We start from the raw sequence: 19,136 nt of genomic DNA, 5'->3' as shown, positions 1-19,136 counted from the left end.
GAGCATGTAGTCAGGATCTGTATGAATAGGGACTCCAGTATGAGCATGAAACACGGACAACTTTACGTGTGACATGAACAAGACTTTATTAACTAGACTAAACACTTAACTACTCTAACATTCACACACATACATTTACAGTTTACCAAGAGAAAGAGAGAGCTGAAGCAGAATACAGGAAAGCAAGAAGTTACAGCACTGTTTGAAATTCAGAAGATCCACAGCCTTGAGAAAACCATCAGTTTAGTTTTAACAGGCCCTTCTTTAAAAGGGGTAAGGATACTCAATGTGTCAAATAATGAGACTAAGTTTGATACTTGCATGTCTCGCCCATTTGAATTAAAACTGTCCTGATGCAATTTGTGGAGGCTCCCATTCAATCTTTGCTGATATTGTCTTGATGAAAGAGAACCAGTTGGATTCAGAGGATCTTTGGTGAAGCACAAGCTTGGGGTTCCTTTGAAGCTTCTAGCTTCTTAGCATCATCTTCACATCAGCATTTTTCAGTACAGGAAAAGAGAGAGGCCTGTGATCTTGTTATCAGTGATTTTAAAGGGTGAAGATGTCACACCCTCTTGAGGTGTCTGAGCCAATAAGGAGGTTTCCGTTCAGAGGGAAACTTTTACGAGTCTTTGTTCTGTAGCAAGATATTAGCATAAGACATTGGTTTGGATGTTTGAGAGAAGAACCTTCTAGATTCTTATAATACTACTGTGTCACAAAGTTAGTAACATGTAACATAAATTACCGAATAGGAAACGAAAGTTACGAGAGTCCACAGATACCAAACATGCTACCCATGTGATTTTAGGTAATTATAAATTTGCAACTCTGAAACATTAATACCAAAATAGTTCATAAGAGAGAATTAATACATAAAGCCTATAAAAGTAAAGTCATGAGATGGGAAAATTGGATACATGTTTATACATTTCTCAAGTGGTTATATATAGAATATATAGGATTAAGAGGGTTTATTTGTCCTTCTCAGAAAGAATGAAGTCAGAGTCACTAGTCTCTGCAAAATTCTTTCTGATCATAAAAGTTCTTATCAGTTTTCCTGTGTCCTGTAACAGGACACCTAGTTCTGCCTGTGTGTTAGCTACATTTGGGATGCTAGTTGCAGTTTTAGGGGGATGGGTTCACAGAAGTTTGAGAGAGCGAGTTTCTGGATAATTCATTAAATATAATGAATAATTGTGTGTCTGATTGGTCCAGACACTACATTTCATAACATATTATCCCACAACATTTAGTGGGACATTGTTACACAGAATTGGAGAAATATCACCCTCATAATTGTTAATTTACTAAAAATGAACCTTGCATTCAGGAACTATGAAACATTATATAATTTGATGTCACAACCTTGCAACTGCACCACTAGCTTACAGTGAAGAAGCCATATTCTACATGTTTTGTCCACATAGAATGTTAGTTGAAGTTTCTTGCACCAAAAACTAAAAGTTCCAGAATCTGAGCACAGTCTGAATCTCAATCAGGAAAACTCAGATGGTGCTGAATTAATTTGTTTGATTTATGTTTATCTTTCTGTTCTTAACATCAAATAATTCTGCATTGTTTTCTCATTTAAATGACTGTAATTTTAAATTGGTTATATAAACTGCAATGTAGTCATACAAACAGTCCTGCATTCATTTGATAAAATTTTATTTTCTATGAAAAACAAATCAAGAGCATTAAGGCTGATACCTGTGTGCAAACAGGTGGTGAAGTCATTGACAGCTGTCACAGGACATATAGGTTCTTTAATTACAGTAATTCTGCAGCTCAAAGATGCTGCAGGGTTTGTGGCAGCACTGCTCCACTATGCCTCTCTTCCTTATCAGCTCAGCATGATCTTTAAATGCAAAGTCAGCCACCTCAGTTTCCTGGGCAGATTTAGGAGGAAGGAAACCTGGGAAAAATACAATAATAGAGAAAATCCTGACATTAGTCTAGTTTAATATTAGTGTACAACTGAGCCAATTCTTATTTTGAAGTTAATTCTTTGTAGTTCACCATTCATTTAGATAAAAAAAAAAAGTAGACAATCAGATCAGACCTTTATTTATTGACACTGGGGTTAAAATCATCTTGAATTGCCAACAAAATATGCCTAGCCTTGATGAGATACTGTGAAGCCTGTTTTACACACTTAAAGGGTTAGTTCCCCCCAAAAATGAAAATTCTGTCATTAATTACCTAATGTCGTTCCAAACCCGTAAGACTTTTGTTCATCTTTGGAATCAAAATGAAGATCTTTTTGATGAAATTTGAGAGCTTCCTGTCCCTCCACAGACAGCCTACACAATTGTAACTTTGATGCTTCAAAAAGTTCATAAAGAGATCGGAAAACTAAGCCATATGAATCAAGTGGTTTAGTCAATTTTTTTTGAAGAGACTCGATCGCTTTATATGATGAACAGATTAAATTTAGGCTTTTACTCACATATGAACATTGATCACCGAACACAAACAAAAGCTCAACCGAACCTGAATGACACACAAAAACAATTCTCTTCTGGAAGCTCAAACGTGCTGCGTAACACACGAGAATGAACCTCATTAGTTACGCAGTAGGGCTGCACGATTAATCGTAATCGAAACGAAATCGTGATTTGGCTTAGTGCGATTATGACATCGCAAAGGCTGCGATTTTTAATTATATAAATATGTACACAGCGTGTTAGTGAAGAGCTGCTCTGTGATCAGTAGTAAATGACGCTCCATCTGAGAGCACTGCATTAGAAAAAGCAACACACATCAAATATACAAACTTTCCAAACATGAGAAGCCTTTATGAACTTCTTTTCTAACAAAAGACAACATTTAATGTGTTTTTACTCCAAACTCACTTCATAACGTCAATTGAGTGTTTGAAATAGCATTTTGATTAGCATTAGATTATAAATATACTTTATTATTACGGAAATACCCGAGAAGGCTTGAAGAAAACATATAAACCATGTATTGTTGTAGTCGTCTGTTTATTTTATTCATGTTTAATCAATCAAAGCGTTTCTACCTTCTTTTTATTCAGTCACAGCTATAGCATGATGCCCATTGGGGATTTCCTGGAACAGCATTTGTTATATTGCGTATATTTGGAGTATTTGGAGTATCTGCTCAAGGGCGCCCTCCGGCGTCCAGTATGAAACAGACATGTTTAGTGGCAAGTAAAGCTCACTCAATCCTATTCAGGGTAAAAATAGGAAAAAGAATTGCTCTCTCTAAAGATCTTTGAGGGGAACATACAGTATAATCAATATGTTTTTCTCTAACGTACATAAGTGTACAGGGTTTTTTTCCACAGTGGATGCATTAGAATCACGTAATCATATTAAATACAGGGACTCCATTTTTGATTTTGCATACCTCCTGACAAAAAGAAAGAAATTATTGAGACAGATTTTTATCATAATAATATAATATTTGATAATAAATCCTTAGACCTTTCTAATGATTTATAGACATACTGCTTGCATGTTAACAGGTAACCCCAAATTTTGTCATACAAGTTTTAAATATTATTTTCTAATTATTATAGTTATATTTATAATTAAATACTGATGCTAAATACTTTAATAATGAAAGTTATTACAACAGTAATATTTCTTATTTGGTTTAATATTTTTATTTAGCAATAATGATAATAATAATAATAAAAATAATTAGTCAAAATAATATATTAGCACTAAATTTCAGGCCAAATTGTGCAGCCCTACAAACAAGCAAAACAAGCCTGGTATTGTTTATAATTTTTTTTCATTTGTTTTATAAAATCGCATTTTAAATCGCAAATCGCAATTTTAACCAGAAAAATCGCAATTAGAATTTTTCTCCAAATTGTGCAGCCCTATTACGCAGCACATTTGAGCTTCCAGAAGAGGTTTGTTCTTACACATCATTTAGGTTTCGTTGAGCATATGTTTATGCTTGAATTGCTTACATTATTATGAAAAATTGCTTATATTATTATTTTGAACACCTGCTTTATTCAGTTTTATTTATTTACTTATTCATGCTATTTGCATTTCAAAGGTCCATAAAATAGACTATGGGCCCTACATGGATTTGTTTATGGGTTCCATTAGCCAGTATGGGATAATTCAGAACCCCTGGAACTCATGGACAAACCCATGTAGGATCCATACCACAAGCCTATATCGTGCCTACATTGACCCCACCATGCAATGTTGGCTGGGGTACACTGTGCAAAATTAAATACCTGAAATATCTTTGCAGTATCCAGAGTATTATTACTTTTTTATCATCTTATCATTGTCATCAATAGTAGTGAACAGCACTACCTTTCAAAGCTCTTTAACTAGAAACATAGTCTTTCTTACCCATAAGAGGGTCAACATCTCTCTTGGGGTTGTAAAAGAAGCCTGTTGGCCCACAGACCAGGTAGAGGGCATCGACGAGATGAGATCCACACAGGTGCTGCGGGGCCCCTGCGTTAGCGTTCACACTGGAGACGGCCAACAGGAACAACAGAGCACCAGCCTGGAGCCACACTGCCATGGTCACACTGACAGAAAAACAGATATATGCCCTTTTACTGATAAAACAAATGTACGTCTACATGCATAAAGTTGCATCAACTGTACACGAGTTACAATAGCATTTTCTGTTGATTTACCATCTTGCTGGTCACTTACCTGTTCTTGAAGCAGACAAGGAATGGTAGAGATGGTAGAGGAGAGATGGTTTGGGACGAACAGCGTGTCCTTCTCACTTTTATACATGCGTTTAGGCATGTTTTGCAGTCTTGCCTGAATCAGCGGAAAACGAATCCTGTGCGCAAACACACTAACTCTTTTAAGTGACCGTCCAATTACACATGCCACATTAGCGGTGTTTGCCCAACCAATTCACATGAACTCCGGAGTGATACTACGCTCATGAAAGACAAACACATTCTGCTGCTCACGCAGGTCTAGTAGCCTGTGCTGTCAATCTCAAGTGAGTATTGGTTAATTGTTAATAAGTGTTGAGGAAAGTAGTTTACACAGAATAGCCTGATCATGGATCTGCTGTGGTGACAGCTGGTGGCTTCTCTATGTAAAGATCATTTCAGTGAAACAGCAGAATATCTCCAAGCATCTCATTCTCGAGAAAATGGAATTACATGTCTCATTAGTCATTAGTAATGTTTGTGACGTCCTCACTGACGTTTTCTAGCAATGAAGATGTGCAATTAGTCAATATAGTGGCCTGTTTTTGAAAGATTTCATAGCAAACTACCACAAACTTTCGTAATGTTCTACAGATTTGTAGAATTGTAGTGTTTTCAGCCACAAAAGTGGTTTACTTGGAAAAATGTATCATATAGCATCATCTGCTATTATTTAACAAAAACAGCTTTGTATGAAATTCCATTTACATTATATGTGATGTGTCTTATTTTTTCATAAAAATTGCAACATTTTTTAGAATAGAATATATTTTAGCATATTTAACATATTTAGCAGTACACAAAGAGAAGCTGTTAATGTAACATTAGTGCTGAACTTCATGACTTTCGGCCCTTTTTAAGGTTATCTTATAATAAAGCAGTTTTTATAGTATAGTGATTGTCATCATGCAGTGAATGTGCCAAAGATATATGGATCCAAGCTAACAAGAGAGGAAAATACAGTTTTATGGGGGTGCTTTTTATTTTACAATAAAAGTATGTATTCTACAGCACATTTCCTGAATGCAGTCCACCTTCTTATGTTTATGGCTATAAGCAAACACCAATGAACATTTAAAGAAATTTATTTATTTACAACTTTTTTTTAAACAATGTTTGAAGTGCTCACCTTTGAAAACATGCAGTTTTAACATATCTAAATGTAAAGAGGCATGATAACAATTACAATAAGAGCTATAAAATAAACATCTCTGACACAATATAAAACAATAAGTCCATATCAAATAAATGTGTAAAACTGAATCTGCAAAATATTTAACAGTGAAATATAATTTATATTGCATCTATCATCACAGTTTGTATATTTGATTATTGCTTTTACGTAGGTAGTGTGTTATTACATGAGGCGTTAGCCTTTTGAAATGGAGCCTATGTTAAGTCCATCACCCTAAATTACCCAGCAAAACCCATATCATAAGACATCATTTATATATTAAATGAATAAATCACTTCTATCTTAACCCTTTTTTTATGATATTGCCTCAGGGAAACAAACCCATTTTCTTCACTTTGCAAGCTCATGATGCATGTAAGATGGCAATAAAATGGTTTTAATGAAGAGATGGCTTTGATGGATTTTTAGTCACATTATACACTTGCAGTCATTTCAAAAATCTTTTCTTAATATATGATGCACAGATTTGCATGTTTGCGTAAACTTCCAACTTTAAAACATTCAAAGTTATTTAATTGATTTGTATGAAAGGAATAATTGCTTAAATGTGTTTGTTACCAAGAAGCAATATTGGCAGAAGTTAGTTGTTAGTATTCTTCTCAGTAACATTTTAATTATTAATTTCTAATAATTATTTAATTGTTGCAACAATACCTACAAATGAAAACCCAGAATATGTTGTAACATTGCTTACACAATGCATACAATATGGGGCTTAACATTTCATCAACTTCATAATAACTTGATGAATTTATAAAAAAAAACATTCATTCCATTTCTATAAATTTAAGGCATAGAAAAACATGCAGCTCAGTTCTGCAGTTAGTAAATTAGTAAATTGTCTCAGTGTTGTATTCAAGCATTACATAATATTACCTTCACATTCAATATCCATGTAAACTAATTTATTTGTAATGTGATTTGTCTGACTTTAACAGTTTGTGTCAGTAGTACAGCTTTTGAAAACGAATTTACCTGATGATTATAGATGCTTACATGCATGTACACTTTTAGTGTAATATATTAGACCACCCTGTGTCTTCCATCTTTCACACAGCTGCAGCTTACTCCATCATCCAGCAGAACAGAAGAGACATCTAGAGACAAAACACATTCATGTGAGCTGCTTTAGCAACAGTTGGTGTTTTTTTATTTGGGTGCTTTACCTTTTTTTACTTTCTGAGTCACTATCAATCTCATAATCAAACTTTTGTTCAAAGCTGTATTTCATTGGATTCACATTTATTTCTTTTAATAAACCAACATCATATCAGCAATAAATTATACAAAATGGCAGATTATCTGTGAAGAAAAGACAACATACTCTAGCTCTTACGGTGGTTCATGGTGTGTTGCTTTGTGATGAATCTACGGAATTGTGAACTAATAAACAAACTGTGAATCATTAGTGGAGGAGTTATTAAAAACAAGGACACTACAGCAGGTAACTGTGACTTACGTTACACTGTGTGTCGTCCTGATGTCACACTCACCCTTTAGTTCAGAGGTTTCTTTCTCTGCATTTCCATTGACAGTTTGGGCTTGTTTTCTGTCCACCATGTCAGTCCTCACTTGTCCTAGAGTCCTGAGGAGACACATAGTGTCAAACGCGGCTTCCCCTCCTTCCGACAGCAGCTCTAATACCTGTGTACACAAATCACAAACAAATGTATTAGTCTTCACTCACTGACACTAGATCAGAGAATGAGATATTAGACAAAGAAATAAACAGATGCAGAAAATTTAAACATTCAAATGCACACATGTACAAACCTGCAAACATTTGTAGCTCTTAAGCTCACTCAAGTTTTCCTCCAAGAACAGCAGGTAGATGCTGAGGTCATCATAGCGCCGGGTAGAAGGCTGCAAATCCAGAACGTGTCCGAAAGCAGGCAGGAGGTGGTATGGACGGAGGAACTGAGCACGCTGGTGCTGACGAGCAGGTTGGAAGGCAGCGTACACCACAGCTGGTACTAACAGTAAATACACCGCCAGATTCATGCAACTTAGGAGACGAAAAACACCCACTGCCACTAGCTTACACTGAACTGCATCTGGCACCACACTTTCATTTACCAATATACCTGGTGAAACACACACACACACACACAATTCAGAGAACAAACATCATAATATGATTAGACACACACTTTCACCATCATATTTTTATATTCATTCCTGCAGTGTAACCCTTGTGTGGAAATGCACACTATCTAGCACACACCTCTGCGCAGGTTACAGGAGAACTGATCACTGTGTGAAACCCAAAGGATGTAGTAGGTCAGATAAGAGCAGGCCAGCAGTAAAGTGAGGAATGTTAAAACCCGACAAAGCAGATATTTTGCAGCCAAAGCCCATGATGAACGTTTTGTCTTTAAGTACTGCTCTACCAGAGGGTACTTAAAACAAGCTTCAGTCAATTCAAGACCACTGAGAGTGAGAAAGAGAAAGAGAGAAGGAGAGAATTTAAGATTAAGGTTAAGATCAGTAGAACCAGAATATTATGGATATTTATAGTTTTGGGTTATGATTGAAGGAAGGAAAAGAAATAGAAAGGAAGTTTAAAAAGCAAAGTCAGTTGTTCGCAAGCTTTCATACAAGAAACTAACAAAAAAATAATAAAAGGTAAAATGACTAGTGAATTTAATTGATACATCAAAAGACATTTTTTGTCACAGATTTTTAAAATACACTACAGTTAAAAGTATGGAGTCAGTATGATTTTTAAAAGAAGTTTAAAAAATAACTTTAAAAAACTTTTAATCAGTAAGGATGCATTAAATTGATCAAACAGTAAGATGGTTCAAATAAATGCTGTTCTTTTGAACTTTCTACACATCAAAAAATCCTGAAAAAAAAAAGATCCCCCTTGTGGTTCCCCGCAGTTTTTAGACTTCTGATGGCACTGTAGATAATAAGAAATGTTTCCTGAGCACCAAATCAGCATGTTAGAATGATTTCTGAAGGACCATGTGACACTGGAGACTGGAGTAATGATGCTGAAAATTCAACTTTACCATCACAGGAATAAATTACATTTTAAAATATATTCAAATATTTTTGAACAACTGATAATGAATTAGGCAAATTTAGAGGCAGCTTGCAAACACCAACAATCAAAAACTGTATTTGTCACAACTGAAAATGTAAACTTCAGGTTGCCGTTATAGCCGGCGCTTTGAAAATGTTCAGTGCACTACACCTGTGTGGGTCTTCTGCAGTGTCTTTGTCTTGTTGGGATGTGAGGCTCTTGGCCAGACGGATGGCACGGTTGTAGCAACGGTCAAGTTCCTCCATGATAAAACTGAGGTCAGAGGATAGGGAAGGGGTCGCCGTGAAACGCCAGAATAGAGCAGGTATATACATGAGGACGGCGACCAGCAGAAGGATATAAGGAAAGAACTGAAGGTAAAGAGACAGAGAATAAGACAAACACAAGCAACAAGGAATCTCTTTTAATATGCCATTGTCACCCATAACCAAGCACATTACCTTGTGTAGATGAAGGGGGGCGCTATCAGCCCCATTGTCTGTAGGGTGATGCTCTACTGCGGCCCAGCAGAATGAGTCCACATACGCAGCCTGTCTCAGTGTGAAGTTAGTGGGTGGAAAACATGTGATCTGTGTACCTAAGGGAGAGGGGATTACACAAGTCATTTTCTTACCTAAAGAGAACAAAATAGCTATGTGATGGAAATTTGATTCATCTCATCTCAAAAATACTCATATATGCTGCTTAAACACACAAAAATACATATAATAGTGTTTTTGCATCTCTGTTATGAGCAAAAAATATTGCTGATTAAACATGGTATTTAAGTGCACTATGTAAGTCTGCTTTGTGACAATTTATAAATCTCTTTGAAAACATCCATCTTGTTCATCACCATATTAGCGAGTAGAGGACACCAGAAACAATTGCTTCCTTCATAATTTACAGATTACTATTCTACATAATGTTTCTTAAAGTCTGTACTTCCAAAAGTAACTGTACCATTAATATTTTGGAATGATTCTTAAAGAGATAGTTCACCCAAAAAATAAAATTCTGTCATCATTTTCAGAACACAAAAGAATATATTTTGAATAATGTTGGTATCCAAACAATATTGGAGGCCACTGACTTCGAATGTATTGACAAAAAAATAAATAAAATAAATAAAAAATTCCAATTCCGTTGGCAGTTTGGAACTACTTTGATGGAATAATGATTGGTTTTAATTTAGATATACTTTTTTTTTTTTTTTTTTTTTTTTTAATAAATAGTGTTACGATAGACCTTACAACCACACGATACGATATAGTTTTGCAAATTAAGCAACAGCTCAGAGATAAAATAGATAAAACGGGTATTAGATTGATTGCTAAATTTTGTGAAACAATCCCACTCCTTTGTCTTAGGAAGGCACAACTTTACTAAGCATAATAGTTTTGTGATTGAAGAAGTGTGGTACTTCTGCCCCCGTCTCTCTTTCACTGAGACAAATAACACTCCCTCAATAACAGTGGCTGGAGAGAAAAAAAAAACAAAAAAAAAACAATGGTCACAATGTTCGTGGAAAACGACTGGCCCCAATAATTATAAGTAGGCTATTATCATTGATCAAATAGTTTATAAGTATTATAATTATTGTAAGGGCATTTATCCTGCAAAAAAACGATGTTAACAGTTCGCATGCTTATAAATCGCTGCATTTGTCTCACGTTTTGTTAACGCGCATATCGCTCATGACGCATCAGCAACAGTGACGCGCCCATTCTGGATACACAAAACCGATTAGCAATTGGCTCTGGTCTTTGTTCAAGTAATCGACGATAAGTTGTGTAAAAATACGTCCTTAATTGTTTTGGCGAATGTTAAATAGTATTGCGAATTATTAATAATATTAGTCTTGATTTAGCGAGTGTCTTTCAACAATTGGCAGCTTTTCTGTACAAATCCGTTAAAAGGTAGAGATGGGCTTCATGTTTTTGAATTTGAACCTGTATATCTCAACAAGTTTAAACCACCGTTTCTCTATCGGACGTTTCAAAGTAAACCTTGCTGATGTTTTACGCAAATTCCGGTAGCTGTGATAAAATGTTTTACTGACCCACAGAGACTTCTTGTGCAAAGGCGAGTGAGATGAGTAACAAAGGAAGCCCAACCGCGATAAAACTGACCAGTTTGTCTGTGGCCAGTTCCAGCTGCAAGCCTTTATACTTAGATTCACTCTGTTCTTTCAATAAAAAATCAGAAAACACATATTCAGTCGCAACGCGCGCTATAGCCATTGTTAAGATGAAATGTATTTGCCAAGTGCACCGCTAGTTCCGGTGGGCAGGGTTACGCGCACGGTTCACCAACCAATAACAACAACATAAGAGGGAATCAGAAACCTTACAATAGTTCACTTTATTTGAGTCAGTTGTCCAACTATTAAGTATATATTTAAAAAATATTTAAATATTTAAAAAGGGCATTACACACTTTTACACACACAAAGGCAGCAATAAAATATGAAGGACACTAATGGATAGAGAGTCGGACTTGTAACCCAAAGGTCATGGGTTCGAGTCTCAGGTCCGGCAGGGATTGTCAGTGAGGGAAGTGAATGTCCAGCGCTCTCTCCACCCTCAATACCACGACTGAGGTGAGACCCTTGAGCAAGGCACCGTACCCCCAACTGCTCCCCGGGCGCTGCAGCATTGGCTGCCCACTGCTCAGGGTGTGTTCACGGTGTGCGTGTGTTCACTGCTGTGTGTGTGCACTTGGATGGGTTAAATGCAGAGCACAAATTCCGAGTATGGGTCACCATACTTAGCCACATGTCACTTCACTTTCACTTTATTTATAATGTATATATAAATGTATACAGAAACATATAGTGCAAACGCTTGCTAGTTCTGTTTAATTTGTTATGCAAGTAGTATTTGAACTCTTTTCTTTTGCCAAGAGGTCCCCATTTATTTGGTCAAATAATACCTTATTGGTCTTATTATTTGACACCTGCATAATCAAACAAACAATTTACATGCAGTTTTATTTAGAAAATCCTGTTTACAATTCAGAAATTAATAATGTCCATGTCATGATGGTTACTTTAAGAAAAAATATAGACTGTAAGGACAGCTACAGGAAGTAACAGAGAGTTTTGAGGTGAAATTAAACAGGAAAATTCCATTGTTTGCTGTCTGTCCAGGATTGCACATGTCACTATAAGTATGAACCATAAAGAAAAGAATATGAGTATAAAATGTAAAGAACACACACACAAAAAATAAGTGAGAAAAAAATGAATTAGTAGTGGCTGTAACCACTGAAGTTGGGAAATTTCCCTGACTTTGCTGTGAGACAGTGAGGTGCTGGTTAGGTAAACCACAGACAGTGAAGAGACGTCAGATGGAGGCTCCATGCAGTGTTCACAAGACAGCAGCGTGGCTTCCCACAACCTTTTTTCTTACTGTCAGTGACATTGACCACGCCACGCCATTTGCATGGCTTGTCCATGATTGAATACAGACAAACAAAGGAATTTTGGGATATTCAGGCTATTTCTTATTGAAACTAACAAACAAACAAACAAGTAGCCTAAGTAAAGAGATGCATCACATTTACCATTCATGCTTGAGAATGTAGCATTTATTCAGTCCTCCAGAGTTTATATAGAAGCATAAACTGTTCAATAACATGGTTGATGGTGCATATGAATGTATGACATTTTTGTCACTCCATTGCACATAGTTCACACACTTTTAGATGGTACCTGGTAATTAGTACTTTTAGTAACTTTTTCCTTCTTTCTCTGCAAGGATGATTAATTCTTTACAGAATCTCCACATATCTTAGCACCGCTATTGTCCACACAGCTTCATGATTATTTTTCATTTTTCAAACAGACAAAAAATGGATTTCAGTGAAAGCTCAGCTTTATTGACTTAATTAGAGTGAAGAAACAAGTTGCAAAGACAAAAAAAAGATAGTGAGATAGAAACTGCAGGCATTTTCTGAAGAAATACAGGAAATATTTTGATTTAAATGCTCTTTTTATTATTGCGTGTAGCCATCTTTGGCAGTTTGTATATCATCTCATGTTTTTTTTCAGTCGTGGAACAGGTCGAAGAAGCTGTGGTCATCTGGGGCCTCCTCAAATGCCACGCCCTCACAATAGGCCGGGGGCACAAAGACTTGTGGGTCATCAACTTCTGTTTCAACACCAAAGAAACTGAAGCAGAAAATAGCTCAGTTAACTGACTCATATGAAAAAATGCAGGATACAATAAAATGCATAGTCATTCTCCAGAAGAAATGTTTTAAGAGAAACTTTAATACTCTGCAGTACTCTAAATAGTGTTCCTATAAGGCATCTCTGCTTTACCTGAAGAGAAGGTCCTTCTTCTCACCATAGTAGGATCCAGAGACCGGCAAACAGCCACAGGAAGTGGTTGACAGAGAGTAGTGAGCTGAAAAGGAAATCCGCCAAAAAGTAAACATGATTGTTTTCATTTTGAAAAGCAATAGAATAACCAAAAAAGTTTTTTAAAAAAAGAAAAAGGGTAAGGACCGTGAAGTTCAGACAACTTTCCATTCCAGACCCGGACTCTGAGTCCCTGTTCTGTGATTGAGGGGCTGCCCATGTAAATCTCAGACTCGTGAGTGGCATCGGGTGGAATCTCCATCAGGTGCTTACGGAACTGCAGAGTCTCCTTCTTGCAACTCTCGTTTTTACTGTCTATCTCATAAAGTGTACCCTGTGTGGAAAAAGTGCTTTATTATATATTATATTGACTGAAAAGTTTTTATTCAACAAAAACTCAATCACAAGCTGAAAGAGGAAGAGGAATAGAGAGAGAGAGAGAGAATTGCTGACTAGGCCTACCTCTTCAAAATGTACGAGCACATCCATATACGAAGTTTTGTTCGCGTGAGTAGTGTCTTCCACAAAACGAAATTTATTCGCTTTGGAGTCATAACTGAACTCTCCAGATGCAAGGTCATGACCCCCCGTTGAAACCTGAATATGTGTTTTGCATGTCAAACAAAAGAGAACAGTAAGAATGTTAAATTTTTCAGTAAACATACTATTTATTTAGCTTTTAATAATTCAGAAGTTTCAAATAACTCTCAAGGATTGAAAATTATATTTGATTTTAAAAACCTTGCATTTTGTTTCAAATGTTTTATAACACAGGCTAGTTAAAATGCATTTTAAAGGGAATACCTTCACTAAAGACCTTAAAATTTGTTTTTGTATAGCTTAAAAAGCTGTATACCCATTAGAATTAGAATGTTTCATAAATAGTGAAAAAAAAAGTGTTTGTATTGAGATGATGCAGCATTTTTTTAAAGGCAAATTGTACTGCTTACTAACTGCCTGCTATAATTCTTAAACATCCCTGTGAAATTTTGTACACTCACCACTTTCATTGTTCCACTGGTCAAAGGTGGTGAATCTGAAAAAGAGATAAAAAAGTAATATTTCTGCCACATCATCTGCAGCTTCAGATTCAACACGTTCTCATTCTCATTTTAGAGGAAAAAAAACAGTAATATTACAAAAACTGATTATTCTTTAACCACAAAGACAAGAAATGTGTAAAGCTCTTACGACATGGCTGGCGATGAGAAGAAGCCCATGCGACAGCACAGAGGCACGAGAACACCACACAGAGCAGCTTGACTGTATGCATCATTGCTCTCTAACTTTCTTCAGGTCCAGACACTTCCACCCTCATTCAGATTGTGCTTTTTATATATAACCGCTGCACCCCATATAAATGCCCCCTCCCTTTTGGACATCCAGCAATGGAATAAACAAAAGATGTTTCGACATCACCTTCTGTTGTAAGTGCAAATGAAAAAACTGGACAAAATTGGCACAAAAGACCATTTACAAGACAAAAAGCTTAATTTAAATAAACAATCCCCCCCATCCGCCTCTGATCGGCACTCAGGGGTGCTGGCTCCATACTGGTAGACCACAAGTCCAGGGACAGTTGGTATCACATCACATGATTTTGGTTCATGTAAGGTAATGATTGTGCTGTCTCAATCAAGGAAAAACAAAACAAAAACAAATGTCAGTTATACAGGTGTGAAAACAAAAGCCCATCTGGTACTTTCCTCGTCACTGAGTTCTACTAACAGAGATCTACATTTGTATCTGATTTTTACGTTTTAAGAATTGACCAGAATGATCTTTCAGTTCACAGAACAAGAGGAAAGCGTTCATTCACACATGACGTAAAAATGCAAATATGTAAAATAAGTAAGAGTGGAAAACCTCTAGCAGTCAAGAAATGAAATATTTACTGAAAGAAAATACTGTAGTGTCACAGAATTTGACGGCTATGACTAGTTGACAGAGTTCTTCATGGTTCTTCATATTGTTTCTTGTCTAGTTCTAGTTGTAATTTTTAAATGAATGTGAAGAAAACATTCGGGTCAGTTGATTTTTCACCCATGTAATTTTACAAGATGAAGACAAGCTTCAAATGTTAAAATCAGCTGCTGATGAATCTTTGCACCTGAGACATGCAGAAACTCAAGTGCATATCTAGAAACTTCAAAAAGAGTTTTGAATATAATGTATTGATTCTGATTTCTTGTAAAGAGGACCCAAGAAATCCCCCTAAAGGTTTGTAGGCCACTTTCACTATCGCTGTTTTATGACAGGGATTGTCAGGAATTGGTTCTGAAATCTGCTTTTATATTGTAAAGATCCAAGTGTGGAAAATTGTTCTTAGATCAGTTTTAAAGAAATGCTTTGCGCACTAGCTGATTCATGTTGCGAAATCTGGATATTTCAAAAAAATACATTAGGCATATGCTTTTCTTACTCAGAATGCAAGTCAGTACAGTTCCAATTCCTGTGTGGGTGTTTGGTACAAACATTGTCTGTGTAACTGTAAATTATGTTACTTGCTTAAAGCTAAAACCTTAAAGCAAAAGAAGCTTTTCATTGTGAATTTAGGATGAAAGAATAATATGTATAATGAATACCAAAAGAGGAGGTGACCATCTATGTGTGGTGAGCCCAGATGTTCACCTTTGTGAGCTCTGTTCTGCTGGAGTCAATGCGGGATACTTGGGACTGGTGAAATTTAGTTTATTTGCTTTCCCTGCTTGATGCAGTCTTGTTTTCTAGGCAAAAGGGAACATCAAACCAGAAGGCAAAACTAAACGACAGATTTACCATCACATGTGACTGAACATTTTCCACATATCAATATTTCATTGTTATAATGTAACTTTATTCATAGAAACAAGACAATGTTTTAAAGTGATATTTTTTTTAATAACTCCACACATCAGTTCCACAGACACTTTGTCCTTGAAAGCATCTGAGGTACTTCCGCTTAACCTGACAACTGGAAATTATTGTTTTCAGGAATGTTTTTCCTGTAACTTTGGTTTTTAAGGATAAGTGTGCCTCTGTTTTGCAACACTAATTGTATAATTATACTCTTGATATTATGTAAAGTGAATAAATGTAAAAGGTCTGGTAAGAGGTCTGCTGGCCTATGGAGAATCTAATATCTAATAGCCTTCTAATATTCTAAAATCAGTGATAGCTTTAGGTTCTCATTGCCATCTTGTGGACCATTTGAAAGCAACAGCCCCCTTTACCCCTGATCAACTTCTGAATGTGTGCAGACCGGAGACTCAAGGGGTTCCAGCCTCATTCATCAGGCTATCAGGGACTCTTCTCTAATGGGACTGAAGGTGCTCGTCAACATCTCATAGTTCAGCTAAAGCATGTTCAGCAGTTTTGGGATCTGGGATCACCTTTAGGATTCCAGCATCAGATCAAGGATTACCATGCAGGATCAAGTATTGTTATTTGCTCTCTCTCTTTCTTTTTCTTTCTGTAGTTGTGAAGATATGCATTTTTTTCTTGACAACACTGTCACGCAACCAACAAAATGTTTACTAATATTATTCATATTAATATTATTAGTAGTAGCATTTAGTATAATTAATAACTACACTTGAGCATGAGTGTTTGTCTGACTGTATTTCGTATCCCTGAATTTTGAGTGTCTTCACTTTCAGATTCAAGGAGAAATTGTGATACCAGACAAAAGAAGATACCACAAGAACCAGAATATATATTGAGAGCATATCTGATCTCACTTGATGGCCATTAAACTCATTTAGTCCACTTGACTAAAATGGGATTGGGTTGTTCATATAAACATTGCAGCACTGGATCAGATGTCCTGAATGACAAAAATGATGAGAAGGGAAAGAGAAATTGAGAAAGAAAAAAGGGGAGAAAGAAATTGAGAGAGAGAGAGCGAGAGCGAGAGCAAGAGAGAAGTGAGACAGCTGAGAAGTGTAACAAAACTCTTGTGTCATAAGGAAAACTAATATACAGTATTGGATGAGTCAGGACTGAGAATGACAGCAAGACAGAAATAGAGACACTGCTGGAAAAAAAAAAAATGAGGAAGAACTAGGCCTACTGGAACCATTTCTGGAGGGAAGTTGATATCAAAAGTGTGTTTATGTCTCATGTTGATTATATCGTAACATGTTATGCAAAAGTATGGTTTTGCCTGCATTATACACTTATACACTTAAAATAGTAAATATGTCAGCATAACACGTGTTTATTACCTATTCATGCATGAACAGTCATTTGAGTCATAAGTGCCTGTAGACATCGTGACCCCCAGTGAAATCTGTGTGGGTGTCTCTGAGTTGAGAATTACCCCCTCCCACGAGTCACCACTGTGCAACAAGAAATGACAAAATGTACATCACCATTTTGCTCCGCCTCCACACTTGTGGTTTCTGCCCTACACTTCTCTGTTCTCGCCCCCTCCACAAAGGATCTCTCAAGGGATTACCAGGAAGAACCAATGACATGGTTTGGTAGACTTCCTTATAGAGGAGGCATATGCCCAAATTAAGAAAAGTACCAGTACTATAGTACTACTACACATTGGGTTTCAAAAGTCTGAAACCATATTAAAAATCTGGCACTTCAAATTTTGAAAACTTTTTTTTATATATTATTAAAATGTCAAACAAAGAACCACAATGATGTAAAATAATTGGACCTCCAATACTTAATGAAATAATGCAGAGCAGAGTAGAATGCTGGTACCAGGGACTAAGAATGACACAAACACGAGAAGTGCTGTTCACTCGAAGCCAAAGTTTATTGAACTTATATAGCAAAATCTAGGGCGTTAGCCCAACTTAAAACAAAGAAAAGCTAAATTCATGTATGGTCTCATCTTCCATTTTACAAACATTAAGGAGTGAATAACTCCTTATAGGCCTGAATAGAACAGTGTGGCTCTTATAGGAAATAACAAGATACTCCTTAGAGGTGTACGTATAACAGATTAAAAACAGGAAAGATGAAATTAAAAATAGGATAAGAGATCAAGGAGAAACAAAGCAAACCTCCTTCTTCATAACAACTATTTAGGCCACTAATCAAATAAGTTGTTTTCTAACACTGATCATTTCAAAACATGCTGAGTTACATAATCTTCATGTTTTACACAACGTTAATTCAGCTCTATTGCTGCTGCCGATAAAGCAAAAGGGTGACAAACCAAATACTAAGACATTCTTAAAGTCATGTATATTTTCAATTAAAATTTTTGGTAGGTCTAATTTGTTAACATTGCATTAACTAACATGAACTAACAATACGCAATATATTTTTTTATATTTATTAACCTTAATATGAGTTAATAAAAATGTTTATTCATGTTAGGTACCAGTGTATTAACCAGTGTTAACAGATACAAATTTTGATATTAAAATGTATTAGTAAATGTTGAGATTAACATTAGATAAGATTAATAAATGCTGTAGAAGTTTTTGTTCATGTTAAGGAATGAAGTTAACTAATGTTGACAAATATATATATATATATTTTTTTTTTTGCTGATTATATAACGTAAACAAAATATGAAAATGTATTTTAAATTAAGTAGGTGACATGCAATGGCTATCTATAATTATGTGAACATATGTATGTACCTTCCAGTTTTTATCAGTTATCATTATCTGTCCCATGAGAGAGAAAGAGAGAAGAGTGACAGAGAGAAAGAGTGAGTAAGTGAGTGAGAGAGCGAGCATGGAAGAAAGGAAGTGTTGCTCAACCCAAAACTGCTAATAAGGATAAACAAGAAGTGAGAAACTCATGTGGTGCAACTGCGGTTTTGCATCACCAAATAAACCTCACACACTATAATCAATACATGTCACCTTACATAACAGCTGTGGTCAGAATGTGTGGCATCTTCTGT

At 35.9% G+C, this 19,136-nt stretch overlaps 3 protein-coding genes across 5 annotated transcripts; all 3 read right to left on the bottom strand.

Moving 5' to 3' along the window:
• Window positions 1-1,654: 1,654 nt before the first annotated feature.
• ins (preproinsulin) lies at window positions 1,655-4,802 on the bottom strand. Its single transcript, XM_051893510.1, has 3 exons — window positions 4,668-4,802; window positions 4,353-4,537; window positions 1,655-1,918 (listed from the first exon to the last, which is right to left on the bottom strand). The coding sequence occupies exons 2-3, from the start codon at window positions 4,528-4,530 to the stop codon at window positions 1,770-1,772; spliced, it is 327 nt and encodes a 108-aa protein (XP_051749470.1). The 5' UTR covers window positions 4,531-4,537; window positions 4,668-4,802; the 3' UTR covers window positions 1,655-1,769.
• panx1b (pannexin 1b) lies at window positions 4,681-11,191 on the bottom strand. 3 transcript variants are annotated; one of them, XM_051893507.1, is made up of 8 exons: window positions 10,973-11,191; window positions 9,372-9,508; window positions 9,082-9,281; window positions 8,104-8,309; window positions 7,653-7,963; window positions 7,373-7,523; window positions 6,876-6,976; window positions 4,681-4,803 (listed from the first exon to the last, which is right to left on the bottom strand). In XM_051893507.1, the coding sequence occupies exons 1-7, from the start codon at window positions 11,151-11,153 to the stop codon at window positions 6,903-6,905; spliced, it is 1,260 nt and encodes a 419-aa protein (XP_051749467.1). In that variant the 5' UTR covers window positions 11,154-11,191; the 3' UTR covers window positions 4,681-4,803; window positions 6,876-6,902. The 3 variants fall into 3 exon arrangements, with proteins under 3 accessions (XP_051749467.1, XP_051749466.1, XP_051749468.1); XM_051893506.1 differs by lacking the exon at window positions 4,681-4,803 and having other exon boundaries at window positions 5,643-6,976; XM_051893508.1 differs by lacking the exons at window positions 4,681-4,803; window positions 6,876-6,976; window positions 7,373-7,523; window positions 8,104-8,309 and having other exon boundaries at window positions 7,719-7,963.
• A 1,579-nt stretch (window positions 11,192-12,770) lies between these two features.
• Window positions 12,771-14,675, bottom strand: epd (ependymin). The gene is made up of 6 exons (XM_051893509.1): window positions 14,468-14,675; window positions 14,278-14,312; window positions 13,739-13,873; window positions 13,424-13,610; window positions 13,238-13,322; window positions 12,771-13,084 (listed from the first exon to the last, which is right to left on the bottom strand). The coding sequence occupies exons 1-6, from the start codon at window positions 14,550-14,552 to the stop codon at window positions 12,961-12,963; spliced, it is 651 nt and encodes a 216-aa protein (XP_051749469.1). The 5' UTR covers window positions 14,553-14,675; the 3' UTR covers window positions 12,771-12,960.
• Window positions 14,676-19,136: the final 4,461 nt, after the last annotated feature.

The sequence above is a fragment of the Ctenopharyngodon idella genome, chromosome 5, assembly GCF_019924925.1.
Source record: "Ctenopharyngodon idella isolate HZGC_01 chromosome 5, HZGC01, whole genome shotgun sequence".
Lineage (NCBI taxonomy): Eukaryota > Metazoa > Chordata > Actinopteri > Cypriniformes > Xenocyprididae > Ctenopharyngodon > Ctenopharyngodon idella.
Note: the sequence above shows the minus strand (reverse complement) of the source record. Positions and strands in the feature narration are given on the sequence as shown.